Source organism: Colletes gigas, unplaced genomic scaffold (assembly GCF_013123115.1).
Source record: "Colletes gigas isolate AHSC1104 unplaced genomic scaffold, ASM1312311v1 Colletes_gigas_Sc00011, whole genome shotgun sequence".
Taxonomy (NCBI): Eukaryota; Metazoa; Arthropoda; class Insecta; order Hymenoptera; family Colletidae; genus Colletes; species Colletes gigas.
The window spans coordinates 1,943,337-1,967,278 of record NW_025106640.1 but is presented as its reverse complement, the minus strand read 5'-3'; the positions used below and the strand labels follow the sequence as shown (position 1 = coordinate 1,967,278).

Genomic DNA, 23,942 nt, shown 5'->3' with positions numbered 1-23,942 from the left:
TCGAAGCAATATTTTATCTCGTGCCCTTGGACCTGTTCTCCCATTATGCTCCCTTCTGCGTTTCGTCCCTTGGAAACTATATTTCGTTCGATCGTTGTATACGGACCACCCTGTACAGGATCGCGATACGAAGATAACGTTCGCCAGGGCGACGACGTTCGGTAAAATAGAAAATCGAATCCGGACGATCGGTCTTGTTAAATGCAACGGACCTTAACGATGCCAACGAGACGAGCGAATCGAGACCGAGAGAGTGTCGAAGTCGTCGCGGTAATTACATCGACGGCATTATCGATCGACAGCAACGATCCTTTACGGACAGACATAATAGAGCCTGATGCGAGGTACAGGTTGCACCAAAAAAATATCCACGCCAACGCTAAAAATCCTCAAAAACTATTACAAAAATAAAAAATTGACGCACATCGTTGGGTTGGTTGTAAAAAAAAAGAAAAATATTAACTATCAATATAAATATAAATCTAAGATTAGATTAGAAATTTCTAAGACCACCACTGTGTATTGTCACTAATACAAAAAATCATAAAAATTTATTACAAAAATAAAAAATTGACAAACATTATTGGTTATAAAAAATAACAAAACTTTTCTCTATTTCGATTTTTCTCAGTATACTCATCGTTTATGCAAAAATATTAACTAGTAATATAAATATAAATCTAACATACGAAATTATTGTTAAAGTATATTTAACACTAGAGCTACCGACAATTATAGTGTGTTTATTTGTATCAAGAAAATTGAAACGATAGGTGCGTGAAAATTACCAAAAATAAATTTCCAAAAATTTAGTCGAGTAAATTTTTTACAGGTTTTATTAGAAATTACAAATGGGTAATTTTGATTGGTTTGGTAGTTCTAGTGTTAAGGTGGAAATTCAATGGCCAGCGATGTATTCTGTTTCTCCGTAGTTCCTTCCATATAAGCGTGAACATTTTTCCGATGTACCCTCGTATAGCGCGGAGAAAGCAGGACGCTTGTTTGGTCGGCTCGTATCAAAGACTACGACCTCTTCCCTTCGGGTTTCGTTGTCGACGACGCTCTTAAATTCATGTCTCCGTTTCACTAGTTCGCGCTACAACGGTTTTACTATAGTCGATCCGGTTGTGTGGATAGCAAAATAGGGAACAGCCCTCGAGGGCTATCCTGGTACGCGCCGTTGGATCTAGGTGACTACTACGTGCAAGAATGATTTAGCCGCACGATGTACGGGGTGAGCCAATAATAGTCCCCACGGATCTCCTTATTTAAAAAACAAAAGAAGCGTGGGGGGGTCTCGATCCACTTATTCGATCGACTTGAAATTACATTCTGTGGGTAAACCTTTTCTCTACCGAAATATGATCACCTTTGAATATATAAATATTTATTACCTTTCAATATAAAAATATTTATCACCTTTGAATATATAAATGTTTATTACCTTTGACTATAAAAATATTTATACTAAAATAAATATCGAGTAATTATTAACGTATTCAAGTTTGAAGGAAACCGCGTTGTAAAACAAAAATGTTTGTTTGTAAACCACTTATCGTTTAAAATTTCCTTTTAGCGTCGCGTATGAAACATTACGGCGAACGTGATTCGCTTACGATAAACGGATCGTTGCTTTATGGAGTAATTATAATACCGGAAAGCCGCGATCGATCCGCGATAAAACCAAGCAAATTTTAGTTGTTCTCGTTGTCGAAACTCGATCCGAGGTAAGGACTCGACGAAGCGAGGAATTGTGATGCACGCCCGATATATGGGTTAGAACACGACAATAAACATCGGGGATCGTGAAAGTTTCCGTTCTTGGACGATAAGAGAAATTCCAGCCGGCCGTTATCGTTCGATACTCCTGTGAAATTCACCGCGAAGCGTCGGCAGGCGCGTGTAAAATGCAAATGTCTCGTGTGTCTCGCGATTATCCGTCCAGCGACTTGGAATCCGCGTTTATCGGGGGGGCTTTTACCTTTGAAGCACGCGAGAACATAGTTTTTTCGTAGACTCTTTTAATTTAAAAAAACAAAACTGAAATTATACACTTCACGAATACGGAGAAAAAAAACTTCATAGCGATATAAATAAATTTGAAAATTATCGACAAAGAAAATTTACGTGAAATATATCGTTAACAACGAATTATTTGTTACTTAATTTCAGGATAAAAACATTGAATTTATTGGCGCAAAGGAATATTTAAATTACCCCAAAGCATGGGAGAAGATCACAGAACAAAATGGCCGATGTATCCATTGGCCTGCGTACAAAATGACGGTATTTAATATTCTTAGGGGACTGATAAAAAAAAAGGTTCGAATAGTCGTTGCTATCATTCGATGTATCCGTGAAATTCTGCACAAAGCGCGTCGCTGGGGCGCATGTAAAATGCAAATGCGTTGTTTGTCCCGCGATCATCCGTCGGGCGGTTCGAAACGCGATTCAAAAGTTCCCGCGCGCGCGAACGATAAATTATACAAGCGCGGGGCTTACGTATCGTCGACCTTGTCGCGTTGGATATCGTGTCTCTTCGCAGGACATCGCTCGACCGAATACAATGTCGCGACCAGGCGGGAAAAAATGCCTACGTAACGACGCGAACGTGTACGCGTACGCGTTTTATGTAACGCGACCCCATACGAATACAAAAGATTCTTTTTTTAAACAGACAACGCTTTCCCTCGACATTATCGTAAACAAGCGACGGATTTAACGTTGTCGAGTTACGTGGAACACTCTGTACGCGCAATGCACGGATCCATTTCGCGTTATTACCGTTATGAAAGAAGGGTGCAAACAAAAGTTGCTTTGAATTTGGCGCGCTTAATTAACCGCGTACGACGGAATCTTTTCAATAGAAAATTCAGTGTCGTAGCTGTAACGTTTAATGTACGACTCGATGCGTTTTGTTCGCTTCTTCGAATAATAAATCTGTTGTTATTAAACAAATCCCAAAACATTCATTATTAAATTGTTGACGATAACATTTTATTAAAGTGTGTTAAGAGGCACATGTATACGTTCGGTCGATCGGACTTCGACGGTTTAATAACCGTAACAATTACGTTGCAATTTCGTGGAAATGAAAGGAGCTTCATTGTGTGGGCGACGAATTCCGAAATATTATTCTGAATTATCGTGTTGTATATATGAAACGTACAGCTGTTAATTTGCAAGATACGTAGTTGGATTTTAACGTTGTTTTATAATTTGTATGTGGAATTTAATTGCAGCGTTATTTTTATTTTTGATATCCCGAAGATTGAATTCAACGGTCAACGCGTTGGCATGAATGAATGCATTTATGGAAGAGCGGAATATTTTTTATCTTTATTTAATCGTTTTATATTGCATTATTCGTTTTAATCCGATCAGATACGTTTCAATTTCAAGCCCTTAAGTATTTAATTCCGCCATTTTACTGATAACGATATTGTTGGAATTGCTAATATTGCCATTGAAAATACGTAACACTTTTAATTAGAGATTCATGGATTCTCGCCGATGCGGGGTTAGGTTTTCTTTTAAACATGAGCGAACGCGTATTTGTGAATACAAGTAGAACTGTACTCGTTCATAGTCAGACCTAGCTCGAACGCACCAGTCGGACGCAAGCAAATCTAAATTCCAACTAAAAGAAATACGCTGTACGATCGAGAATCTTGCACTAATTAACGCGCCGCACCGTATGCACGATTGTTATACTTGCACAACTGTTGAGAAATGGGGATGGAGGTTAAAATTAAAATGTTTAGTAGGTTGAAATTAAAATTAGAAGTGTCATAAGAATAATCGAGCTCGATCTCGCATACCGTTACGCGCGAGACACTTTCTGAACTTTATACCCGTTTCAATTATGCAATAAGTTCATCGTGTGATCACCTTGTACGTTTAATTACATCGCATAAACGTTGGTCAATTTTATTTTCACGTTTCTCGATTTCAGAATCACGATAAAAATTTAAGTGTTTGATATGTACGATATACAGTTACTCCCACTCGTGTTCGTACACTATATTGGTGGATTCACTGTAAATGAAAAAAAAGTTGCTTTCGAGACAGGTATGAGTCTATATTTGAGGGTTTAAGTGTGAATAAATTTAAAGTATTAGTGAGCAGTAATCATGGCACGTTGGAAGGGTTGTTTCTGGATTGATCAAGAAGTGCAGCTGCATTGGGCGCGGTCAAGTTTAGGATGGGTTACCGCTCGAAGAAAAAAACACGTGTCGTTGATATTTGTGGTACTGTTTGTATTATTAATAAATACTTCTTTATCAAGTTTTATAGTTGTTATAGTTGTATGCATGTTAACAGAAAAACTACTCTGTAAATAGAAGTAATAGTGTACGAACAGGAGAGTGGGTTTCACGAGTTTAAATTATTAAACACCTGACAAAAGTTACAAATGAAAATTAGTCAACGCGTCTCCGTGATTTATGGGCTCATATCGTGGCATGGAATAAAATTGACACCCTGTATTTCGCTACGTGCTCATGCACGAGTTCCACTGATTTAATTTCAGGACCATTCCGCGACCGTTTCACACCGATCGCGCGGTTTAACGGACCCTGTCAATTAAAGTCGCCCGTGAATGGAATCGCATAAAATACAATTTCCATTGCGGTGGCCGCAAGAAACTGAAATTGATTTCTCCCGCTCGTTGCACAGCGTGAAATAAAACGACCGTGTGTGTGTGCAAGTGTGTGTGGATGCGCCGAAAGATGCAAAGGGAGAAATCTACGGAAAGAGCCAATACAAAGGACAAAAGTGCTTCGGGGCGTTTCCAGGAGAGATGGACAAAATTGAAAAAAAATTACAATAAAATAATAAACATCCAAAAAATAGAATAAAATAATTTACAACAAAATACGAATTTAATCGCGAATAAATTGTTGCAAGTTAATCGTATCGATTATCTGTTATTCGAATGCAGTTTTCTCCGTATCTGGTTCTCTGTACGGAAGCTTCTATCGATCTCGATTCGACATACCGGAGGAAACGAAAATATATTTCACACATCCCTGAGAAGGGAAATCGACAACGTGGATGGTCCCCGGGAGCTGTCGCTCAAGCGAAGCTGCCGATTGATCGCGTTAAAAGGAACCAATGTTCCAAAGTGACTTTCCCCCCGCTGCACTTTATCTTTCAAAATTGCCTGACCTTAACCGAAACGGTCTTATTTTAACACGGAACAATCGCTCTTTGTACGACCGTCGAAACGAACAGAAAGAAACCTGAAAAGCAACACGTTCGATCGGATACTGTATCGTCGATGAAGACCTCATTCGGCTTCCCCCCCTGAATCCTTTATAATTTATTCCGCTATTAGTGCCCGCTAAACGCGCCGCGGCGCTGCGTTTTCGTCGGAATCGCATAGCCTCGCCATAAATTCTGCCGGTGAAATTCGAAATTAACGACCGGTCGGCGAATTTAAACGCACGAGACCGACGACAGGGCAAACATAAACCTGTTTGCTCGTAGATCGATAGTAGATAAACAAATGTCCAGTTGAAAACAATTGATATCTGTAAAGCGACGAAACGTTCGCGGAAAACGTGTCTCCGTAATAGATTTATTTGACGTAGAAAACAGTGGTAGATTTCTAATTTGCAAGGGATATTTTAACGATTTGCTCAGTTCGGGTCACTTTGGGCCCTTTCGAATCTTCAATGAAAACAGTAGAAACGTGAAACTCGGTTGCAAGTTTCTTCGATAAATTTTTAATAAATCACGTACGATTGGAAAATTTTATTCTATAATTTTTAAGTATATAGATTTTATATTTATGGGAAGACTATGCAGACTTTCAAAGGCAGCTGACGAAAATCATTATCGCGCTCTTCGATACGTTATCTCGAATCGTATTGCATAGCAGCAATTTATCGATACCATTTTTAATAATAATACTCTGCTCGCGAGCGCTTCAACGCGATGTATCGCGAAGTACTGTTAACAGAGCGTTCATTATTCGAACATAATTAAATTGACAATCGCTCGACGCGCGATTAGCGACGTCGACGTAAATAACGTGTGAAAAATTGCACGTCGCGACGATCGCTATGTATATCGATGAATCGTTATCGTTGCTGCGGAAGAGATATAGATCTAACGATCGATATTACACACGGATACTATCATTACGACTGTTTTTATTTAACTTAACGACTGGTCGTGAAACCACAATTCAGGAGCGTAAAGACGGATTTCTTATCGTGGATATCGCTCGAGAAAATTATAGCTCCTAGCAGTAGCTAATCCACCTAATCCGTCAGAGATCATAGGAATCTTTATCTAGATCAGTGATTCTTAAACTTTTAACCCATGGCGCTATTTAATCAAGGGATTCCTAAGACTTATCGACGGAAATAAGTCCCATTTGTCTGGATTCATAAAGAGCACTGTAGATTTCGAGGAACTGACCTTCGACAAAGTTCCCCTAGTATCATCGAAGATAAAAAACGAAGGCAACGATAAAGAGAAGAATAATCAATTAAAGATGGAGTAGAAGAGAAACAAACACGTTCCGTGATAATTATACTTACAATAATTAATTCAAAAATATCCTCCTGGAGGCGAATTAAAGAATTCTTTGAGATCTACCGAATAAAACTCTTCTCCAGACGCATTACGCTCGTCTAAATGCACCCAAAAGCATCGAATGATTCGAGGTCCTCGGTCGTAATTAATATCATCGAGAATAAAAACGAAACTCGAATCGTAAATAAATTAATAAGAACAATGGTAATTAAAACGCGAGATTTTACGTGTGTGCACTCGGCATTAGGTAGTCAACCTAATTGTACCGCGGATCTATCGGTAGAAACACTGTAATTAATTCAAAATTATCCTCCGGGGATGGATCAAAGAAACCCTATCGCGACGAGTACTGCCGAACAAAAACTCTTTTCTCCATCTCTCGAGACTCGTTACGTCCGGTTCAAACGCGCCCAAAAACCACTCGATGGTTCAAGGAACAAACTCGGCTTTAAATAATCACTAGAAAATTAAAGGGGAATATTTTTTACTGCAATTATTTAACACTCGCATGATGGTTGGCGATGAAACTTATTTTTTTCTTCTATTTTCTAAAACGTTGATGTTTCCGATGACTGTGTGCATTTTATTCCTTTGCACTCTACTGGCACCACTATGGTGACAAACATAATACGTAGCATAGCTGAATTCGAGTTTCATTTATGAATTTAGGAAATATATGAATAAAACTTTAATCATTTTAGTGGGGAAAAAAAATATTTTTTTATTTTTAAAAGTCACATCACTAAATTGCAATTGGTATTGCTAGTTCATATTAATAAAGACTCTCAGAGTGCAAAGGATTAAGAGCGAGGGTCTGATGAAATATTCATTTAATGAAAATTAAAAATATTTAGGATGATCATTGTGTCTCTTAGCAAGTGTGTAAAATAAATATTCTATTGTATATTACTGTAAGTTAGAAGTTTAAATATATGGGTGTTGCAAAATGTAAGATATGCTATTTTAACGAATACGGGGAGAGATTTTCACTCGACTAATTGTACAGTAGATCTATCTCAAAATTATCCTCCTGAGACGTATCAAAGTCCAACAAAACTCTAATTTCGTGTCCCATAAGCTACACGATACTCCTAACCCAAATGCATCCCAAAGGCACTCGGGGAGGAACACTCCTTTCCCAGCCCTCGCAAACCCATCGTTAACGACAAAAAGAGTCTCAAATAAAATTCCCCCGATCACCCTTGAACTATCCCAGTACAGAAAAATACGTAAAATAAAGCTTGCAAACCACGGTGACTAAAACTGGTCACCATATGCTGAGTGGCTAACTGGACTCTGATCGTACCCATCCGTCGATGGACTAAAAATTGTCTCCCTTGGGAGGGACCTGGGAGTCCCCCATCGCGACTATCGAATCTCTGGGGACGCGATACACCCGGTCGCGAACGATCCTTTGCCCAGAAAGTTGCGGGTCATAGTGGTCGAGGGTGGAGGTTTCGTTGCACAAAGGTACTCACCTTGACGAAATGCAGGTTCTCCTTGTCGAGGAGGAACTCCATGGATTTGTGTGGCCGTTGATTGATGGTGGACGCGGCGCCGTCGTCTTGGGGGCTCCTGTGCGAAGCGCCGACGGGCGACTGGGGTACGTGGAGGGCGTGCTCTGGCCTGAGTCGCGGGGTGGTCGAGGTGTGATTCAGATTGAGCAGGCTCCTGGTCTTCTTGCCGGCGGCGGCGTTCGCTGAGGCGGTGGTCGTCGTCGACGGCACGGCCTCGTCGAGGTCGGTCTCGAGCAGGCCGACCGGGCGCTCCTGGGCGGCCTGCATCGCACGGGCTTTCGCCATCTCGATGGCCGCCGGATTTCCAAGGTCCGTGGCCGCGCGTCGGCGCGACGAAGACGCCGCCGCCGCCGCCGCCGCCGCCGCCGCCGCCGACGCGCCCGTCGACGGTCTCGAGCTCAGCGCCCCGACGCGGGGTGGCTGAGGAGGCAGGGGCGGCTTGCTGGACACTGGCGCCCTCCCGTTCGCGCTGTGGAGAACCAGTGAAATTTCGACGTGAGTTTCTTGCCGTGAAACGAAACCGGTTGTTACCCGGAATATATCGTCCGTTCCCCGGGGAACGAAACGCTCGAGTGAACGGGTCGTCATCTTTTTTTTTTCGACCGTCGTACGCGTCTCGAATACTTCTGGCCCGATACCCCGTAGCCAGTATTGCCGGGGATGAGGAATACCGGAGGTCGACTCGTTGATAAAACAGTGCGGGGAATGAGGGACGAGCTATTGCTATGATGTTAACTACTGACCGGAGAGGAACTGGGTAAAAGAGCAAATTTTACCATCGCCTGAATAATCTACCGGCACAGTATTGCTTGTTTGTTCGTCGGGGATCTAGGTTTTCAATATTTTTAACCCCCAAGGGGACCAGGCAGTCAGAGAATCGATTTTATTTTTATTTGTTTTTTTACGAAAATAATACCTTTCAAAAATTAAATACCAAAGATTCGTGACGTTGTGGTGAAAAATAAGAATTTGGTTGATGAAAATGTGCGCCGGAAGTCGAAGGTGTCGGAACAGTTAGTCCCAAAGGCCCAAAATAATTTGGGCAACTAAAGTATCACTTCCTGATTATGTTTTTAAAGTAATTTTACTCATTCATAAAAATTTGAACAATGAAAAGCTACTTGAGCGATGTATTTAACAAAACATTGTTTAAAAGGGAAGTTATTTAACCGTTTCTTTTAATAAGCCCTTACAAAAAGGTTCGATCTGACTGCCTGGCCCCCTTAAATTATTGGGGCCCCTGCGGCCTTCCACAAGTTTAAACTAATAATTGTTTAATATATATCAATGTAGTTATTTGAAAATTTATGTAATCCTCCATTAGTTCATTAGTTTTTCCTTTAAAGGAAAGTTGATCTCCATTTACGAATTTGGTAAAAATCAACATTAAGTAAAATAATTCAGTTGAGATTGAGAGTCCTACTTAAAGGGTTAATTTAAGGAAAGGAATATTTGTATTTTTATTTATAAATTTGTTTGAGGAGAATGGAGGGGGGATATTGCACCCCTTAAAACGTGCTTGACCGAATTACTGGGCGATCATTGCCAGCTGACCGACTAATGTCGGCATTTAAAGGCCCAATTACTGCCCCCCTAACCCTTTCGATACTAACGGCGACTGTAGTCACCCTTCGTTGCACGCCTGTGGCTTCCTACCGCTGACTATAGTCATTAACTACTCGACTATCACAATAGTAACCTTTTCTTTCTTCTTCGACAGTAAGAAAGTCATAGCTAGACTGCAAATCTGTATGCAAATTCATATTTTTAATAAAAGAATTAATGAAACGAGAGCTCTGTTGAGGGTTGTCTCAACCCCTAAATACAATAATTCGTATTTTACGTGTTTCTTATATTTCTGCATATTAAGTGCATTCTGCAGTTTTTTGAAAATTAAAATTTCCCATAAATGCATAAACATCCACAGTCTAGTCATAGCTTTCACTCTTCTGATTTGAAATTTTGCATAGTCTCGCAATAGGGTAATAACAAAATTAAGCACTGCCTTTTTATCACATTAATTGCACTTAGGGTTGCACCTTAGATTTTGTTGCACAACTTTGCAAGGTTACAGTAATTTTGTAACATTTAAATTAACAAATATTCTATACAGAACTGCATAATATTAGGTCGTGAAACAAGCTCGATTGCAAGTATAAATGAGTGTTTCAATTCTACCAAAAGTATAAATGAGCAGAAATGCACATAAAATTGAAGTGGAAATAATTTATTTAGTTTCGAACGGTAGCGTTATAACCGTACAGCTTATCCGTACAATCCGAACAAATAGTTCGTACGTTGAATATTTTAGTTTAATTCGGTGAATAGGCTAGACGTTATTTGAAGTGATGGTCTCAAGTGCCTCATCCCGTATAAGTTATAAATAATGTAGAAACGCGTGGGGGGTCAATCGAGGTCTCGGAAGATCGCGTAGGGTCAAGTCGGGACGAGTTTCTCGCGATCCAGAGAGGCGGCGGTTTTTCCAGAGAGGCGTGTCGCGAAATCATTGATTTTCAAAGACAAAAAGTTAATTGCCGGCATCGACTGGTCACGGTAGAGCGGCTTTATCGTTCCATCCGAAAGAGAAACGCCCAGAATGGGCGTGCTGCATGTAAATTAAGGGGATACGCTACTCCGAATGCGGAAAAATATCTATTCTCACATACTGTTTCTCTAACTATACGATTTAAAAATTGCAACTTTTTATTTAAAAAAAAAAAAATCACTATCTAAACTTATATTTTTCTACTCAAGTATTTATTAATCTCAAACTGGGATCTAACTGATGTTACTATTTCAAAAGAGCACTTCATAATTCATCGGACTAAACACGGAATAAGTATTCAAACCACGAAATGGCGGGCACGCTTTTGATACACAGACTGGACGAATATAATTCAGGCGAATCAAGACGTCTGTATGCAAATCGTTTTCCCAATAGACGTCCGCCAGACAAGAGCGCGTTTCAGAGAATGCATAAATGGCCTCTCAGACGCGGGATCGTTTAAAAAAACCGAGCGTCGCGCGAACGTGGATCGATTTGGTATCGTTTTAATCACGAAGAGGGGACCGCGTGACCCGTGCGCTTCCGGGGTTAAAGAAACGGGGAATCGAGTAACGCGGATCACGATCGAAATTACAGGTTTCTCGGTATCGAGTGGCCGTTTTAAAAGGCTGCGCGCACCGCGGTGAATTCGTAGCAAAGCTTTCACGCGATCTGATCATCAATCACGCGGCTCCCGTTACGCGAAGAAGAAAACGCGGAAGCGTATCCACGGATGCAACGTACGCCAAGCCTGCCGAGAGCACTTGTTTGTCTCGCGGACCCAACATCTAAATAATCATGGACCACTGTCCGGTGGACATGCTCCCTCGTGATTAAACGACGCATTCCGATCGAGTGGCTCCAGCAACCTGTTCGATCGAGAAAGATCGTCGAGAGATTGCGCCGTAACTATCCTGTGTGCTTCGCGACATTAACAAAATTAACGAATTAAACGAAAATTTCACTACTCCGTTATGTCATAAAAAATTGCTCGCGGCTGCTTGAGTTATTAGAGAAAGCGCGGCATATTTGAAATGCTATCGATTAATTGGAACAACGAAACTACCGACGTTATCTAATTCGTAACAAAACAGACAATTGGAGAGAATTACGTTTGGAATAATGGTTAAAATATATAAAAATTTTAGGGTATTTAATTTGCGTATTAACACTGTGATTTAAGGGTAGTTTTATAAAAGTAGTTTTATATTTGAATATTTTCAACTTTGATAGTGATACTGTAAATATTTCATTTTATAAAATGTTAATGCAATCTCTCCAAATAAATTCACGTAAAATGTATATGGTGGGACGTACACACGAGAAATCAGTACTTTACACGGTGTTTTAAACGTTTCAATTACATAAACACTTGACGATCACCATACAATACAGTGTGAGTCACGCAAAATGATCGGATCACGCCTCTCCTATGGTTAACAATAGAAGAAAGCGGTGGACAAAGTATTCGAACTGTTTAATAATATTAAAACTTCCTATGACGTTACTTTTATCTGCTAGTGCAACGATGCACCTGCAAAGTTCAATTGAATCTTTTTAAATATTGCACAAATCATAGTAAAAATATTATACGAAGCATTTGAAATTTCTATTTCTAGCGAACAATATATTATTCGTAAAATAGATGGCGAATGAAATCACCGTATAACGATTTATTCGTGACGTTTATTCGATCGAACAGTTAAATATTTATTCAAGAATAAATCGGTTCGAATTATTATTGAATTTTTTGTACGAACAGAACGTGTCGTTTTGTGGTTTTTTAAACAGTGTCCTAGTGAAACATAGTTCATAAATACGTGTGTAATTGTATGTAAAAACGGGAGAATCATCGGCAGAATAATTTTCAAGGTAAATATCTTACATACACTTTCTTCTTAAAATTTTTGTCTTCATTATGATTTCTTTATTTTGTTATTTATTTTAGTAAGAAGCTTGTTTATTAAAAGGATCTCGTTGGCCACACAAGCGTTAAATATGAATTTTGCTCGACTCCGAATCCGACCCAGAAGAGAGATAATGCTCGATCAAATTGCTCGACTCTGCATCGTCGAAGCTTCGCGGGGGTCACTTTCCCGAGAAAGAATCGACGGTTGCATTTTTACAGACGTAGATTCAGACGTTTAAGTGCGCACTTATGTCTTTGGCCGAACGTCTGCGGTTGGTCGTTTCGTCGTGCGGAACGGAGTGGGTGCTTCAAGTCAGACGGATCCGAATCGAACGATCTCCTCAATTACTCCCAATCGTTGGGCTCGATTATTTTTTTCGTCTCGTTACACCGAAGAAAAATTAAATCGTACGCGTACGGTCGCCTCGTACATTCCGGGACAAAAAACGCTATAAAACCGAAGAAAATAATTACTTTAACGTCTCTGGGTGCATCTCAAAAACAAAAAATAAACCTAACCATCAGTTCACAGGATTAAAAAATTATAATCAAATTGCTTTTGCATAGTTTGCGTTCTTTAAAACGAGTCTGGTGGGGGGTGAGGGTGATTACAGCCCTTAGTTACAGAATGACTAAAGCACTATCTTGTGGTGACTCAAGAATAACAGATGGGCCAAAATATATATAGAAAAAAAAAAAAATTGAATTTGTTTAACGAATAAAAATCAGATTAATTTCAAAGCGTGCTATCTCTTTGTATGAACTGAAGTTTGTCTTTGATTATCGACGATCGATCCGGGTAGAAATGTCTGCGGATACCAACGGGATCGACGGTCATTAATGAGATACTTTTCCATCGACCAGCATAAGCAGACCTTTCATTATGCGACCAGTAAGGAAGACGTTCCAACGATCTACCGAGTATACTGTAATTTGCTACCAACATGTTCTTCAAACAAATCTCATTACGCTGGGAATGTGCTTTGTACGTTTGAAAGACAAGAAAATGGATGCAATGTGATCGTGAACTCTTATAGATCCTCTTATACGTCGAGAAGGTATCCAAACTAGGGTTGGGATTGATTTAGCAATTTAACATTGGAATATTTTAAATCGAATATCACTGTTCGAATATGCGAATACTCGAGTATCAAAGTATTTAAGTATTCAAATTATATTCACCGAATTTTTGTCCCTTTTGTTGGAATATTTTATCTCGAATAATAGTTAATATAATGCAAGACTAAAAGCAAGAGAATCTTTTAAGCGGACCAAATTAAATCTAACAATGAGATGAGAATGTTTCCTCGCAAGCATATCTAACCAGCGTTTAAGGGTAAATCTTATACAAAAGCTCTAATTGTGCATAATCTCTCCCAGTCCTTTCTAGAAAACAGTTCCATTCAAACGGATCTGATAATCTCTGACTTCTATAAGCGTGGAGTGTCCGGGACTTATCTCGGTATCGTTTTCCACGACCATCGAAATGGTGGCTGCGATAAACCAGAACTTCCATAAAAACGGTTTATGGAACTCGTGTTTGAACGAGCACGCAAATAATCGGTAAGAAAAATAATGCGCTCGCAACTGTCGATAAGTTTGTGGAACGATTTATTTTAATTGTTAATCGGAATGTGTCATTCGATGAATCAGGAGGCTTTTAAAATTCATGTGCCATTCCGTGTTGTCTGGAAATACTTATATACTTCGCTTCGACAACGAAAAATATCGTAAAACGTCTAAATTTACGATTACTGTTGGAGGAGCCATAAACAAATTGATAGGAACCATTTTAAAATTCGTACAGAAGAAACAAACGCATAGTAGCCCGCGTGCTATAATAAATTTAAAGCAAGAAAAAAGAAAAAATTTATAACGAGCGATGGATGAACGGTTGTTTATTTTTTATACTCGAAATGTTTATACGGATAAGAATTTTGTCGATCACCGATCGAGAGTAAATCTTCTCCGATGGAGTAGCCGATCATCGAGAGAGTCAAAAGGAGAATTATATTTCTGCTTCGCACGATGCCACGAACCCGAGGTATGCGAGCATGAACGAGCCTATGGTTAAATATATACCTCTATGCATGTAGGTGTACCAGCCTCGGAAGCCTTATTAATCTTATTTCATTCCAGTACAAGTCCGGAAGTCGTTCGAGGTGGTCCGAGCGCGCGGCTAGTCAGTCGTAGAATTTCTCGCGCAACTTTTTGTTTCTCTGCTGTTTGTTATATAAAGAGATCGACAGAGTTTCAGCCGTTCCCTTTTCTGTCCCTTCTGGCTAGAATTTAATATATTTTTCTTAGAATAACTAGCAAAAAAAATTCGACGTTTCGAGATTCTTTTTACAGGTTGTTCGGCCAACCTAGGGAGAAATTTTAATGCGAGATTATAGAGGCCAAAATAAGATGAAAATCAAGAATATCAATTTGTTGATAGAGGCTTCGTTAAAAAGTTATTGAAAAATTAAATTGAAAAATTTCTAATCGTTCTGGAAAAATTATTTTCGGTTGTAGGGGTCAATTACAATCATTTTTGGCGAATAGACACAACCCCGAAATCCTACCCATTTTCGAGAAAAAAATTCGGGAAGGTGTGAAATTTATGGGCGAAAAAAAAAAATTTCGAATCATTCTGGAAAAATTATTTTCGGATGCAGGGGATAATTACAATCATTTTTGGCGAATAGACAAACCCCCGAAATCCTACCCATTTTAGAGAAAAAAATTCGAGATGTGAAATTTCGCGTCGAAAAAAAAAATTTCAAATCGTTCTGGAAAAATTATTTTCGATTGTAGGGGTCAATTATAATAATTTTTGATCATTAGACGTACCCCCGAAATCTTACCCATTTTCGAGAAAAAAATTCGAGAAGGTGCGAAATTTTTCGACAAAATTAAAAAATTTCAAATCGTTCTGAAAAAATTATTTTTAGTTACGGGGGTCAATTACAATCATTTTTGGTCATTAGGCATACCCACGAAATCCTACTTATTTCCGAGAAAAAAATTCGAGAATGTGTGAAATTTCGCGGCGAAAAAAAAATTTCAAATCGTTCTGAAAAAATTATTTTCTATTGCGGGAATCAATTACAATCATTTTTGATGGATAGACGTACCCACGAAATCCTACCCACTTTCGAGAAAAAGATTCGAGTAGATGAACAAATTTTTCGGCAAAAAAAAAAATTTCGAATCGTTTTGGAAAAATTATTTTCGGTTTCAGGGGTCAATTACAATCATTTTTGGTGAATAGAGATACCCTCGAAATCCTACCCATTTTCGAGAAAAAAATTCAATATGGCCTCCATTAACAAATTGGTATTCTTGATTTTCGTCTTATTTTGGTCTCCAGAATTCCCTATTATAATTGTTCCCAGTGGTGGCTGAAAACCCTGTATATGTTCCTTTTCTTCAAGAGGAATTTTCCGACCAGTTCGAAAACTACTGTTCGAAACTAATTTTAACGTTGCACAAATCGTAGCGTCACCGTGTTTACTTCGTTAGTATTGCAAGACAGCGACACGTCAGGATTACTTAACTGCCCGATAAAATCCAGCGTTGAAGTCACACCTCTAAATATACGACCAGCTTTCGGATGAGAACGAAAGGGAACCCTCGTGAAGTATTATTACTGGAACGCGGCCCATTTTCCGCTACTTTCGGCCCGCAAGATTCGTTCGCATTGTGAGCGACCGGCTCCAGAGCGACAAACGCGCCAAAGGTCGCTGCGAACGCGACGGGTTCTTGAATTACACAGGCGTTCCGCGGCTCGCGATGATTCATCGGGCCCCTAACACGCATCGTGGATGTAAACAGCCGTGGGATATCGGCCTCGTTATGTTCAGAGCATCGTTAAATAAACGAAGATTCGCGGGGACTCGAATATTCGCGGCTCATGGGAGATAAACGGACGTTGAACGCTTGGAACGAATTTCCAATAGAACACGCCGCGCGAAGTCAATGACATTGTGTCGAACAGAAGAAAACGAGAAAAGAATTCTATGGACGATTACTGCTCGCGCTCGAGCGACGCTCATGCCAAATACCAGTTGGCAGAGCGATTGTCTACTCCTTCTCCAATCTGACTCTGTTCGAATATTACAATTTTTATTGTTCCATTAATTGTCTAAACATTTGGGGAATATAATTCGAATATTTAGGTAATGAGTGACTCCATAGACAAGTACATAGAAAAAAAAAATTATAATTATTTCAAGAAACTTTATATAAACTCCATGAACTAAAGGTTTACGAAATCACGAAAGAGCAATAAAAATATTAAAATATAGGGGGGACTCAAGTTACCCAGTTCAGCGTTGAAACAACGAATTCCAAACAAGTTGCTCTTTAAAGCCAAGTTTTTTTGTTCATTTTTCATATTAGTTTTCTCATTACCCGCGACACACCGATGCATTGTTCACCGTGGCAATTTTATACTTTTCCCGGACGAGGACCAAAATGGACCATTTTCTGCCATTGTCCCTCGCCGCTGAAACGAATGCAGCCGAGTCGAGGCGGCGCGCAAGAAAAGACCGTCGAGGTACAAGCAGCGCTGATTCGGCGGAATTCCGCGCGATAAAACAGATGTTTGTAAAAACCAAACGAGAGGGGGATCAGATACGCCTTTCGTTCTGAGAAACGAGTTCGATCGGCAGATAACGAAGCTCGCAATAAAAACGAAACCGCGCTGAGAGAACTGGAGAATGGTCTTTAAGGGATCTGTCATGTCTGGGGCCCATCAACTTTATGCTATACTTGAAGCTTTTTCTGGGCAAAACTATTTGACAAAGTCTCGCCAAAAGATCCTCTTATCAGTTACTTGAACATTAATTTAATCAAAATAGAATGAAAGACAGTTTCGTATTTACGATTATTCAGTAATAAAAGAGTATGAAAATGTGTGGATTTTAATGTATCAAGCTTTGAGATGAAATTGTGAGGATAATTGAACGCAAAGGTTTCTTCTATCATGATTAATTCAGCAGTGAAAAGGTTGAAACATGAATTAAAAAAAAAATAATACAATCGATCTTTTTACCATTAGTCGTTTCCTAAAATCGTGTCTTCCCCGGGATGGCTCAAAGTTAAACAACTCTGGCGCAAGCGAACCACTTGCGATCGACGAAGTAAAAGGAAATGAATCGTTAACGAGCAAGGGTCATGACGGAGATTAAGATTAATTGGCAGAAAAGTCAGACGGAAACTGACGGTCCGCGATAGTCCCAAGAAAGATATTTACATGAAAGAGGAGAGCTCGAGGCGCGGCGATTTTCAGACAAGCGGGAAGGGAAAATGGCGGAAAGGGGGGAACACGCGATAAAGGTTAAACGGTCGACGTTCGGCGTTACGGAATGCAATTAGGTCGAATTACGTGAGAACGATACAGAACGGGGCGAAAGTAAAATGTTATTAAGAGCGGCGAACTGATTCTCCGTGGCGAAACTTTTTTTTCCTGTTCGTTTGCAAAGCGATCTTTACGCTCCGCGATTCGCGGAACGCATCCTAACACGTGGAACGTGTTAGCTGTTGATCGATGACGCAAAAACAGCGGGAGAAGTGCACACTGGAGTTGGGTATAAAGATATGAAATATCTTCCAAACTAACGATTTTTAGACATAAATGAATTCATTCTTTTTTGTAGAGAATATTCATTTAAAAAAAAAAATTGATGATCTTTATGTGTTCTCTATGTGCACTCACCAGCAAAAGACTGATATTATGAATGTTGTAAGGTACGAATATGAGTTGTCTTTTCTATTTATCCTCGTCCACGGCACTGTGATCCTATTGCCGATGTTCGAGCCAAGGTATTCGACCTTAGGGGAGAACTAGGGGAGAATTTGACCTGGAGAACCGATACGCTGGGGCCGAGGATCGGCAGGAACGCGAACGAGAGTGAAATCCCATCGATCGAGGCGAGCGCGAAGCCTGATTAGAGTGGAATTAGATGCGGGATGCGAAGCATGGGTAGGGGGGAAAACGGTCGTTAGAGACGCGGGGGAATCTCTGCTACAGATTTGTAACGCGTACGGCGTGGGTCGCGATGAAAGCAGAATTAAGAAGCTGGATAAAACTCGAACGGATGATGGAGGAGTGGGTGGTAAGCGCGGGACTGGCAGCTGTTCCTACTCTGGCCGCCATTACGAAAGCCACGGTATCACTGACCTCGTTGCTGCCACTCGCAGAAGAGAAACATGCCTCGAAACAGATTCACGGACATCTAGAAAGGTTGTTTACGAATCCGAGCCGCCAGTCAATGTACGTTAACGACGAACCAACCGACGATATTCAATTTCCAACACGTACTAGTCTTTGGATCCTAAACAGAAGGCTGATACCGTACGCGCACTCTTTCGTAATCCGATAATTATGTAAGACGATACGTTGTTACGTAATAAAACTATTAAACCTTTTATGCCTAGCCACGCGGCTGCATAGTTTAAATTATCGAATAAAAAGAATGGTAGTTCGTAATTTCGAGATAATTTCAAATCGTTGTACAGAGTTTCCCCATTCGATGTTATTCGAATAGAAAGCATGTCACCGATTCGTACCTTAAAAATGGCCACAATCTCGAGACAGCGGGCAAATATTTTTCTATCGTCGTGTCACGTGTGCACGTTATAGATAAACGTAGTAAAACTAGGCGAGGTGATTGAAAATTTTAACGAGCCATTTTTACGGCCGCTGTAAGGCAAATGTTTACACCGAAGCCGTAGAAACATCGTGGTACCGTGATTCACAGTGGCTGCGTATACCTTGGGCGAAATCGTGCAAACAATCGCTGAGGTCAAAGTCAGTGGCTGTCGATGAGTAAATGCGACCGCTTCGGATCGTAAATTTAAAGACAAACAATACAAGCGTTACGATACGCTTGTGTGAGTCAGGATTAGGTTAATGGTACCCCCGGTCTTTGTACCCAAACGTGCACAGTCATTTATAATTTCTTCTTCGTCGCACGAATCCTCTGTGCGTGCCCCCTTTAATTGGAATTAATCAAGTTTTGTATGCTCCACCCATTTCGATTAGGAATGTGGCTGTGTTTCACGAAATCCATATCGATTTATGACTCTAGGGATTCGATAAACCGAATCGTCTCTTTGCCTTTTCGTGTGTATATTTGGTAAATCGAATGTGATTGTAAGCAAATACAAATAACAGAAGAATTTAAATAAAATTCATTCGACAATTTAAACCGAGTAACGAATTACTTCAAACAACGTCTAGCTAAATGGGGCGATATATTATTTTAATAATCATTTTTCAAGTAATTTATTTCAATAACGGTGAAGCCTGGAACTGGGTTTTAATTTCCGGACGCAGAGATTCCTTCCTTTGTTATTAGAGAAGATGTGGGAGTTCTGTGAATCAATGTCGATCTACTGAGATCTCAATCTTTATACAAACTACTTCATCACTAGAATTATCAACAAAAATTCTCATAGAAGAACCAATTTTTCATAGATAATGTACTGGGGCATTCGATCTGCGTCAGCCATTTTGATGAAATGCTGAAGTTACATCTTCCAACATTATTAGATCGTTTGTAAAAAAAAAAAACATCGAACAAATCTGTTTCGTTGGCCGTTCAGGAAGGAAGTGAGCAAATTCTCATTCGCTGGTACGTGATTATAGTGTTAATTAAATATGCCTTCGCGTGTAAAGGTGGCCTCGTCGGTTCACAGCACTTTTGATCTATTTAACGTATACATTACGTATCTCGTCCTGTATCGAATCGAGAGAAACAGCATTAGAACATTTTTTTTAATTTCTTGATAAAGCATTTATGGACATTTTTATTATTTGACATTTTGGTCCCATTTTTACTTGTAGAACTTGTATACGTGTATGTTTGTGTGTGTGTATCTCGTCTCGAATTAAATTGAGGGAAATAGTATTACGATCATATTTTTTTTTTCAAACTTCTTGACAAGGAATTTGTGGTCTATTTTGTTACTTGTTTTTAACTGTAGTAAAAATATTTACAAAAGGCAAAACAAATTTTATCGTCATTTAGGATAAAAAGGCTTGCAACTTGTACTTTGCAACAAGTAGATACCGATAAACGGGCGCAAAGAAAAATAAAACATTAGAGACAGATAGGTATATCGGTTGTAATGTGCATTTTGCAAATGTCTTTAAAATTGTAAAGAATAGGGAACTTACCTAACGTTGGAGGAGCTACGTTGAACGTCACCAACGGTCCTTCCGTCCGTCTTGGTATCCACGGCGGCGTGTTCGTCCTTGCGCCTCTCATCTTCCGGTCCGTGCAACGGAATAATGATGTAATCCGGCTCCTTTTTAGCATGTTCCTCGTTCACCTTGCCGCGATTCACTTGGCCGAGCGTATCACTCTTTTTCTGCACCTCGGAACGCGGCACTTTCGATCTACCACTGAACCGTAGCCTCGAGAATCTCTGAAGAAATCCACCCAGTCCACCCTTCTTCCTTTCCTCCTTGACCGTGGTCACGGGGGACGCGTCCACGGCCATGCCCCTCTGTATCCTCCCCGAGGACGGGTCCTTGATAGGTGACGGCGTGACGAAGGACCGTTTCGCCGTGGTCGTCATCGTCGCGTCTGCTACCCTAACCGTCGCCGTTGTTGCCGCCGCGTTCTCCTCGTGACGTTTGTCGCGATCACCGCGATGATTCGTATCAACTACCACGGCCACCGCTGGATTCCCACTCCTCTGACTGGCTTCCAGGCCGTCGGTACCGCTTGGTGGGGGGCAACGAACACCGTGGACACTGTGTCCCCTCGCTGCTTCCGTTGCCTTCGCCCCCTCCTCATCCTCTTTCTCGCTCTCTTTCTTTTCCAGCGACTTCTCCGCCGTCTCCATCACCTTACCCGCGGCAACCTTCTCCGCGGAAGCCTCTTTCTCCACGGCCTGCTTCTCCACTATGACCCTCCACAGCCGTTCGCTGCCGTTCCTGTTGCACGACGACGACAAACTCTCGTCGACGACGTTACCACCGTCCTCCTGCTGCTCGTCGATTAAGGATCTCGCTAGATCCTGGTCAAACTCCGCGGGATGCTCGTGGATCGTCGGTACAGAGTTCGGGGTTCTAGTTACGCGCACGTGCTCGTGTTCGTGTTCTAGGGATATTCCCGGAGGTTCGCGGGCGTTTGTTTCCTCGCGCGACACGCCCCCCTCCAGGCTGGAAGCTCCTATGGGTTTGGTTTCCAAGCAGGGATAATCTATCTCGTCGTCTACTACGGGATGGCCACTAGGATCGTCTCCACAGGTTGAAAATGGATCCGAGTTTTTTTTTACCTGACAGAGAAGCGACTCCTCCTCCTCCTCCTCCTGTTTCTTCAGCCGTTGGCCCAGCTGATTGATCGGCACCCTGGTGAACGGACCGGTCGAGAACTGCGAGAATATGTCCTCCGTGGACTTGGAGTACATCCTGGTCTCGGTACGCGGCTCGTTGTAATTGGTGAGATTCGACGTCGAGCTGCTGTTCATCTGTTGCACCATGTCGGTGACCCTGAGCCGCGACGATCGACCGGAGACGAACACGGGCTCCTCGAGCTCGTCGCAGGCGTCCATCCTCTGGAACGCACCCCTGGACGACTGCAGAGCGTTTATGTAATCGCACTGCTGAGCCAGCTCGTAACTGGCGTTGTTCAATACCCGTTTGCGTCCACCGAAAGCGCTCTTCGGCGACTTGGTGGTCTGCTCGTCGTCGTTGGCGATCTCCTTGCGGTGTCTGTTCGATCGGATGCTTCTCTCGTCGATCTCGAACTGCTGCGCCAGCTCGTAACTGGCGTTGTTCTTCACCCTGTGCGGTCGCTGTTTGCCGGACAGGCTTCTCTGCACGCCGTCCATCGCGTGTTTACCATTCGACACGGTTGCCTCCTCGACCTCCCGTTTCAGCTGCTTGATCGCCTCGTCCACCATGTCGTTCTCCATGGCGATCGCCATGTCCAGCACGCAGTTGCCGCGATCCTGCGTCTTCACCGTAGACGTGACCTGCTTCTTCTCCCGCGGGTTCGCGCAGCGATCGCCCGCGCATTCCCCCTCGTTCTTGCCGTTCCCCTCGATCGACTCGCGATCCATCTTCCCGTCCACCATCACGCTCTGCGGCGCCTGTGTTCTCACCGAGCTCATCAACGAGTTCTTCAGCTGTCCCGCCTCGTCCTCCCGGTGGCCGTCCGTGCGCTTCTTCTCGTGTACGTTCGTAATATCCGCCATTTCGTGATCGCGCGGGCTCAGTTCCTGGTACCGCGTATCATCGCACGACGTGGAAAATCCGCAAAGGTTCAGGTCCACGGGCACGCTCGCTACCCTCGTGTAATTCTCGAACAGATTCGACGTGGAGACGAACGAGGTTGCCCTTGAGGACGTGTGGCCCGCCAACGAGCGTGTACCGTGTGCGGACTCGTCGATGCTGCTAGGCAGACTGGGCGCGCTTTGAGATTTATCCGTGAATCTAAAATTAAAGCACTCCTCCTTGCTCCACCCTTGAAGCTGATGCTGCTGGTGCTGCCGCGGCTCGTGGTGCTCGTAGTGCTGTTGGTGGTGCTGGTGCTGGTGCTGGTACTGCTCCTCCTGGTGCTGCTGCTGTTGATGATGATGGTGATGATGATGATCGGGAACCATGTTGTTGCGACTGTGCGCCATGCCACCGGCTATATTTAACCTGGTCTGCAGCAGACGAAAGGAACTCGACACGGCCGCCTGGCCAGACTTCAGATCCAACAGCGCGTCCCTCTTCGTCTCGACGCCGATCTCACGCAGATCGATCGTGTTTCTGTAGTCCACCGATGTCGCGTAGTTGAATGCCGGATCGCCGAACACCATCAGTCGATCCTCGATCTCCGAGCACGCGCGATTCTCCTTCGACGCGCGATCCTCCTCGTCGAGGTCCTCCTCCTCGTCGTCGTCCTCGTACTCTTCGTCGTCGTGCCAAAAGTCCCTGATTCGCGCGAAACAAATCGTCGGAATACAGTAAAGGGAACAATAGTGGGGACACACTAAGGAAGAGAACATGTGAAAAAATTTTCATTTTTGTCGGATTTCTCGACTAGATTACGAAGCATGTGACAGATCTAGATGAGTTTAAACATGAGGCTAGCAAAGCAAACAATTAGCAGGAGACACCAACGGGTCGTAAACGACCCAATATCACCCATGTATGCTCTTGATTTTAGTTTTTTACAGTCGTGATGCAATTGTAAAATGCTAGTAGAAATAGATTGTTCGTTTATTATATGGAAAAGAGTGAACCGTAATCGGACAATCGCGAGCACGTTAGCAAGTGTAATTTCGGATCTTCTTAAAATGAAAAGTAAAAGTCAAGGAGGTCTATTCAGGGTCGCGATTGCGGTAACTTGGCCAAAATACGAGGGTCATGTAGCAAGCTTTAATTCTGACAGTCGTTGCCAAGGGAACTCGTAGACCTCCGTTCGAACATCGC

The 23,942-nt window shown here is 41.8% G+C and overlaps 1 protein-coding gene across 8 annotated transcripts in view; it reads right to left on the bottom strand.

Moving 5' to 3' along the window:
* LOC122398432 overlaps positions 1 to 23,942 on the bottom strand; it is a 100,115-nt gene that overhangs the window by 49,765 nt on the left and 26,408 nt on the right. For all 8 annotated transcript variants that reach the window (XM_043398270.1, XM_043398269.1, XM_043398266.1 and 5 more), the window contains exons 5-6: positions 20,688 to 23,441; positions 8,025 to 8,532 (exon numbers count right to left, since the gene is read on the bottom strand). In XM_043398270.1, the coding sequence (XP_043254205.1) occupies positions 8,025 to 8,532; positions 20,688 to 23,441 (3,262 nt within the window). The remainder of the gene's footprint in view (positions 1 to 8,024; positions 8,533 to 20,687; positions 23,442 to 23,942) is intronic.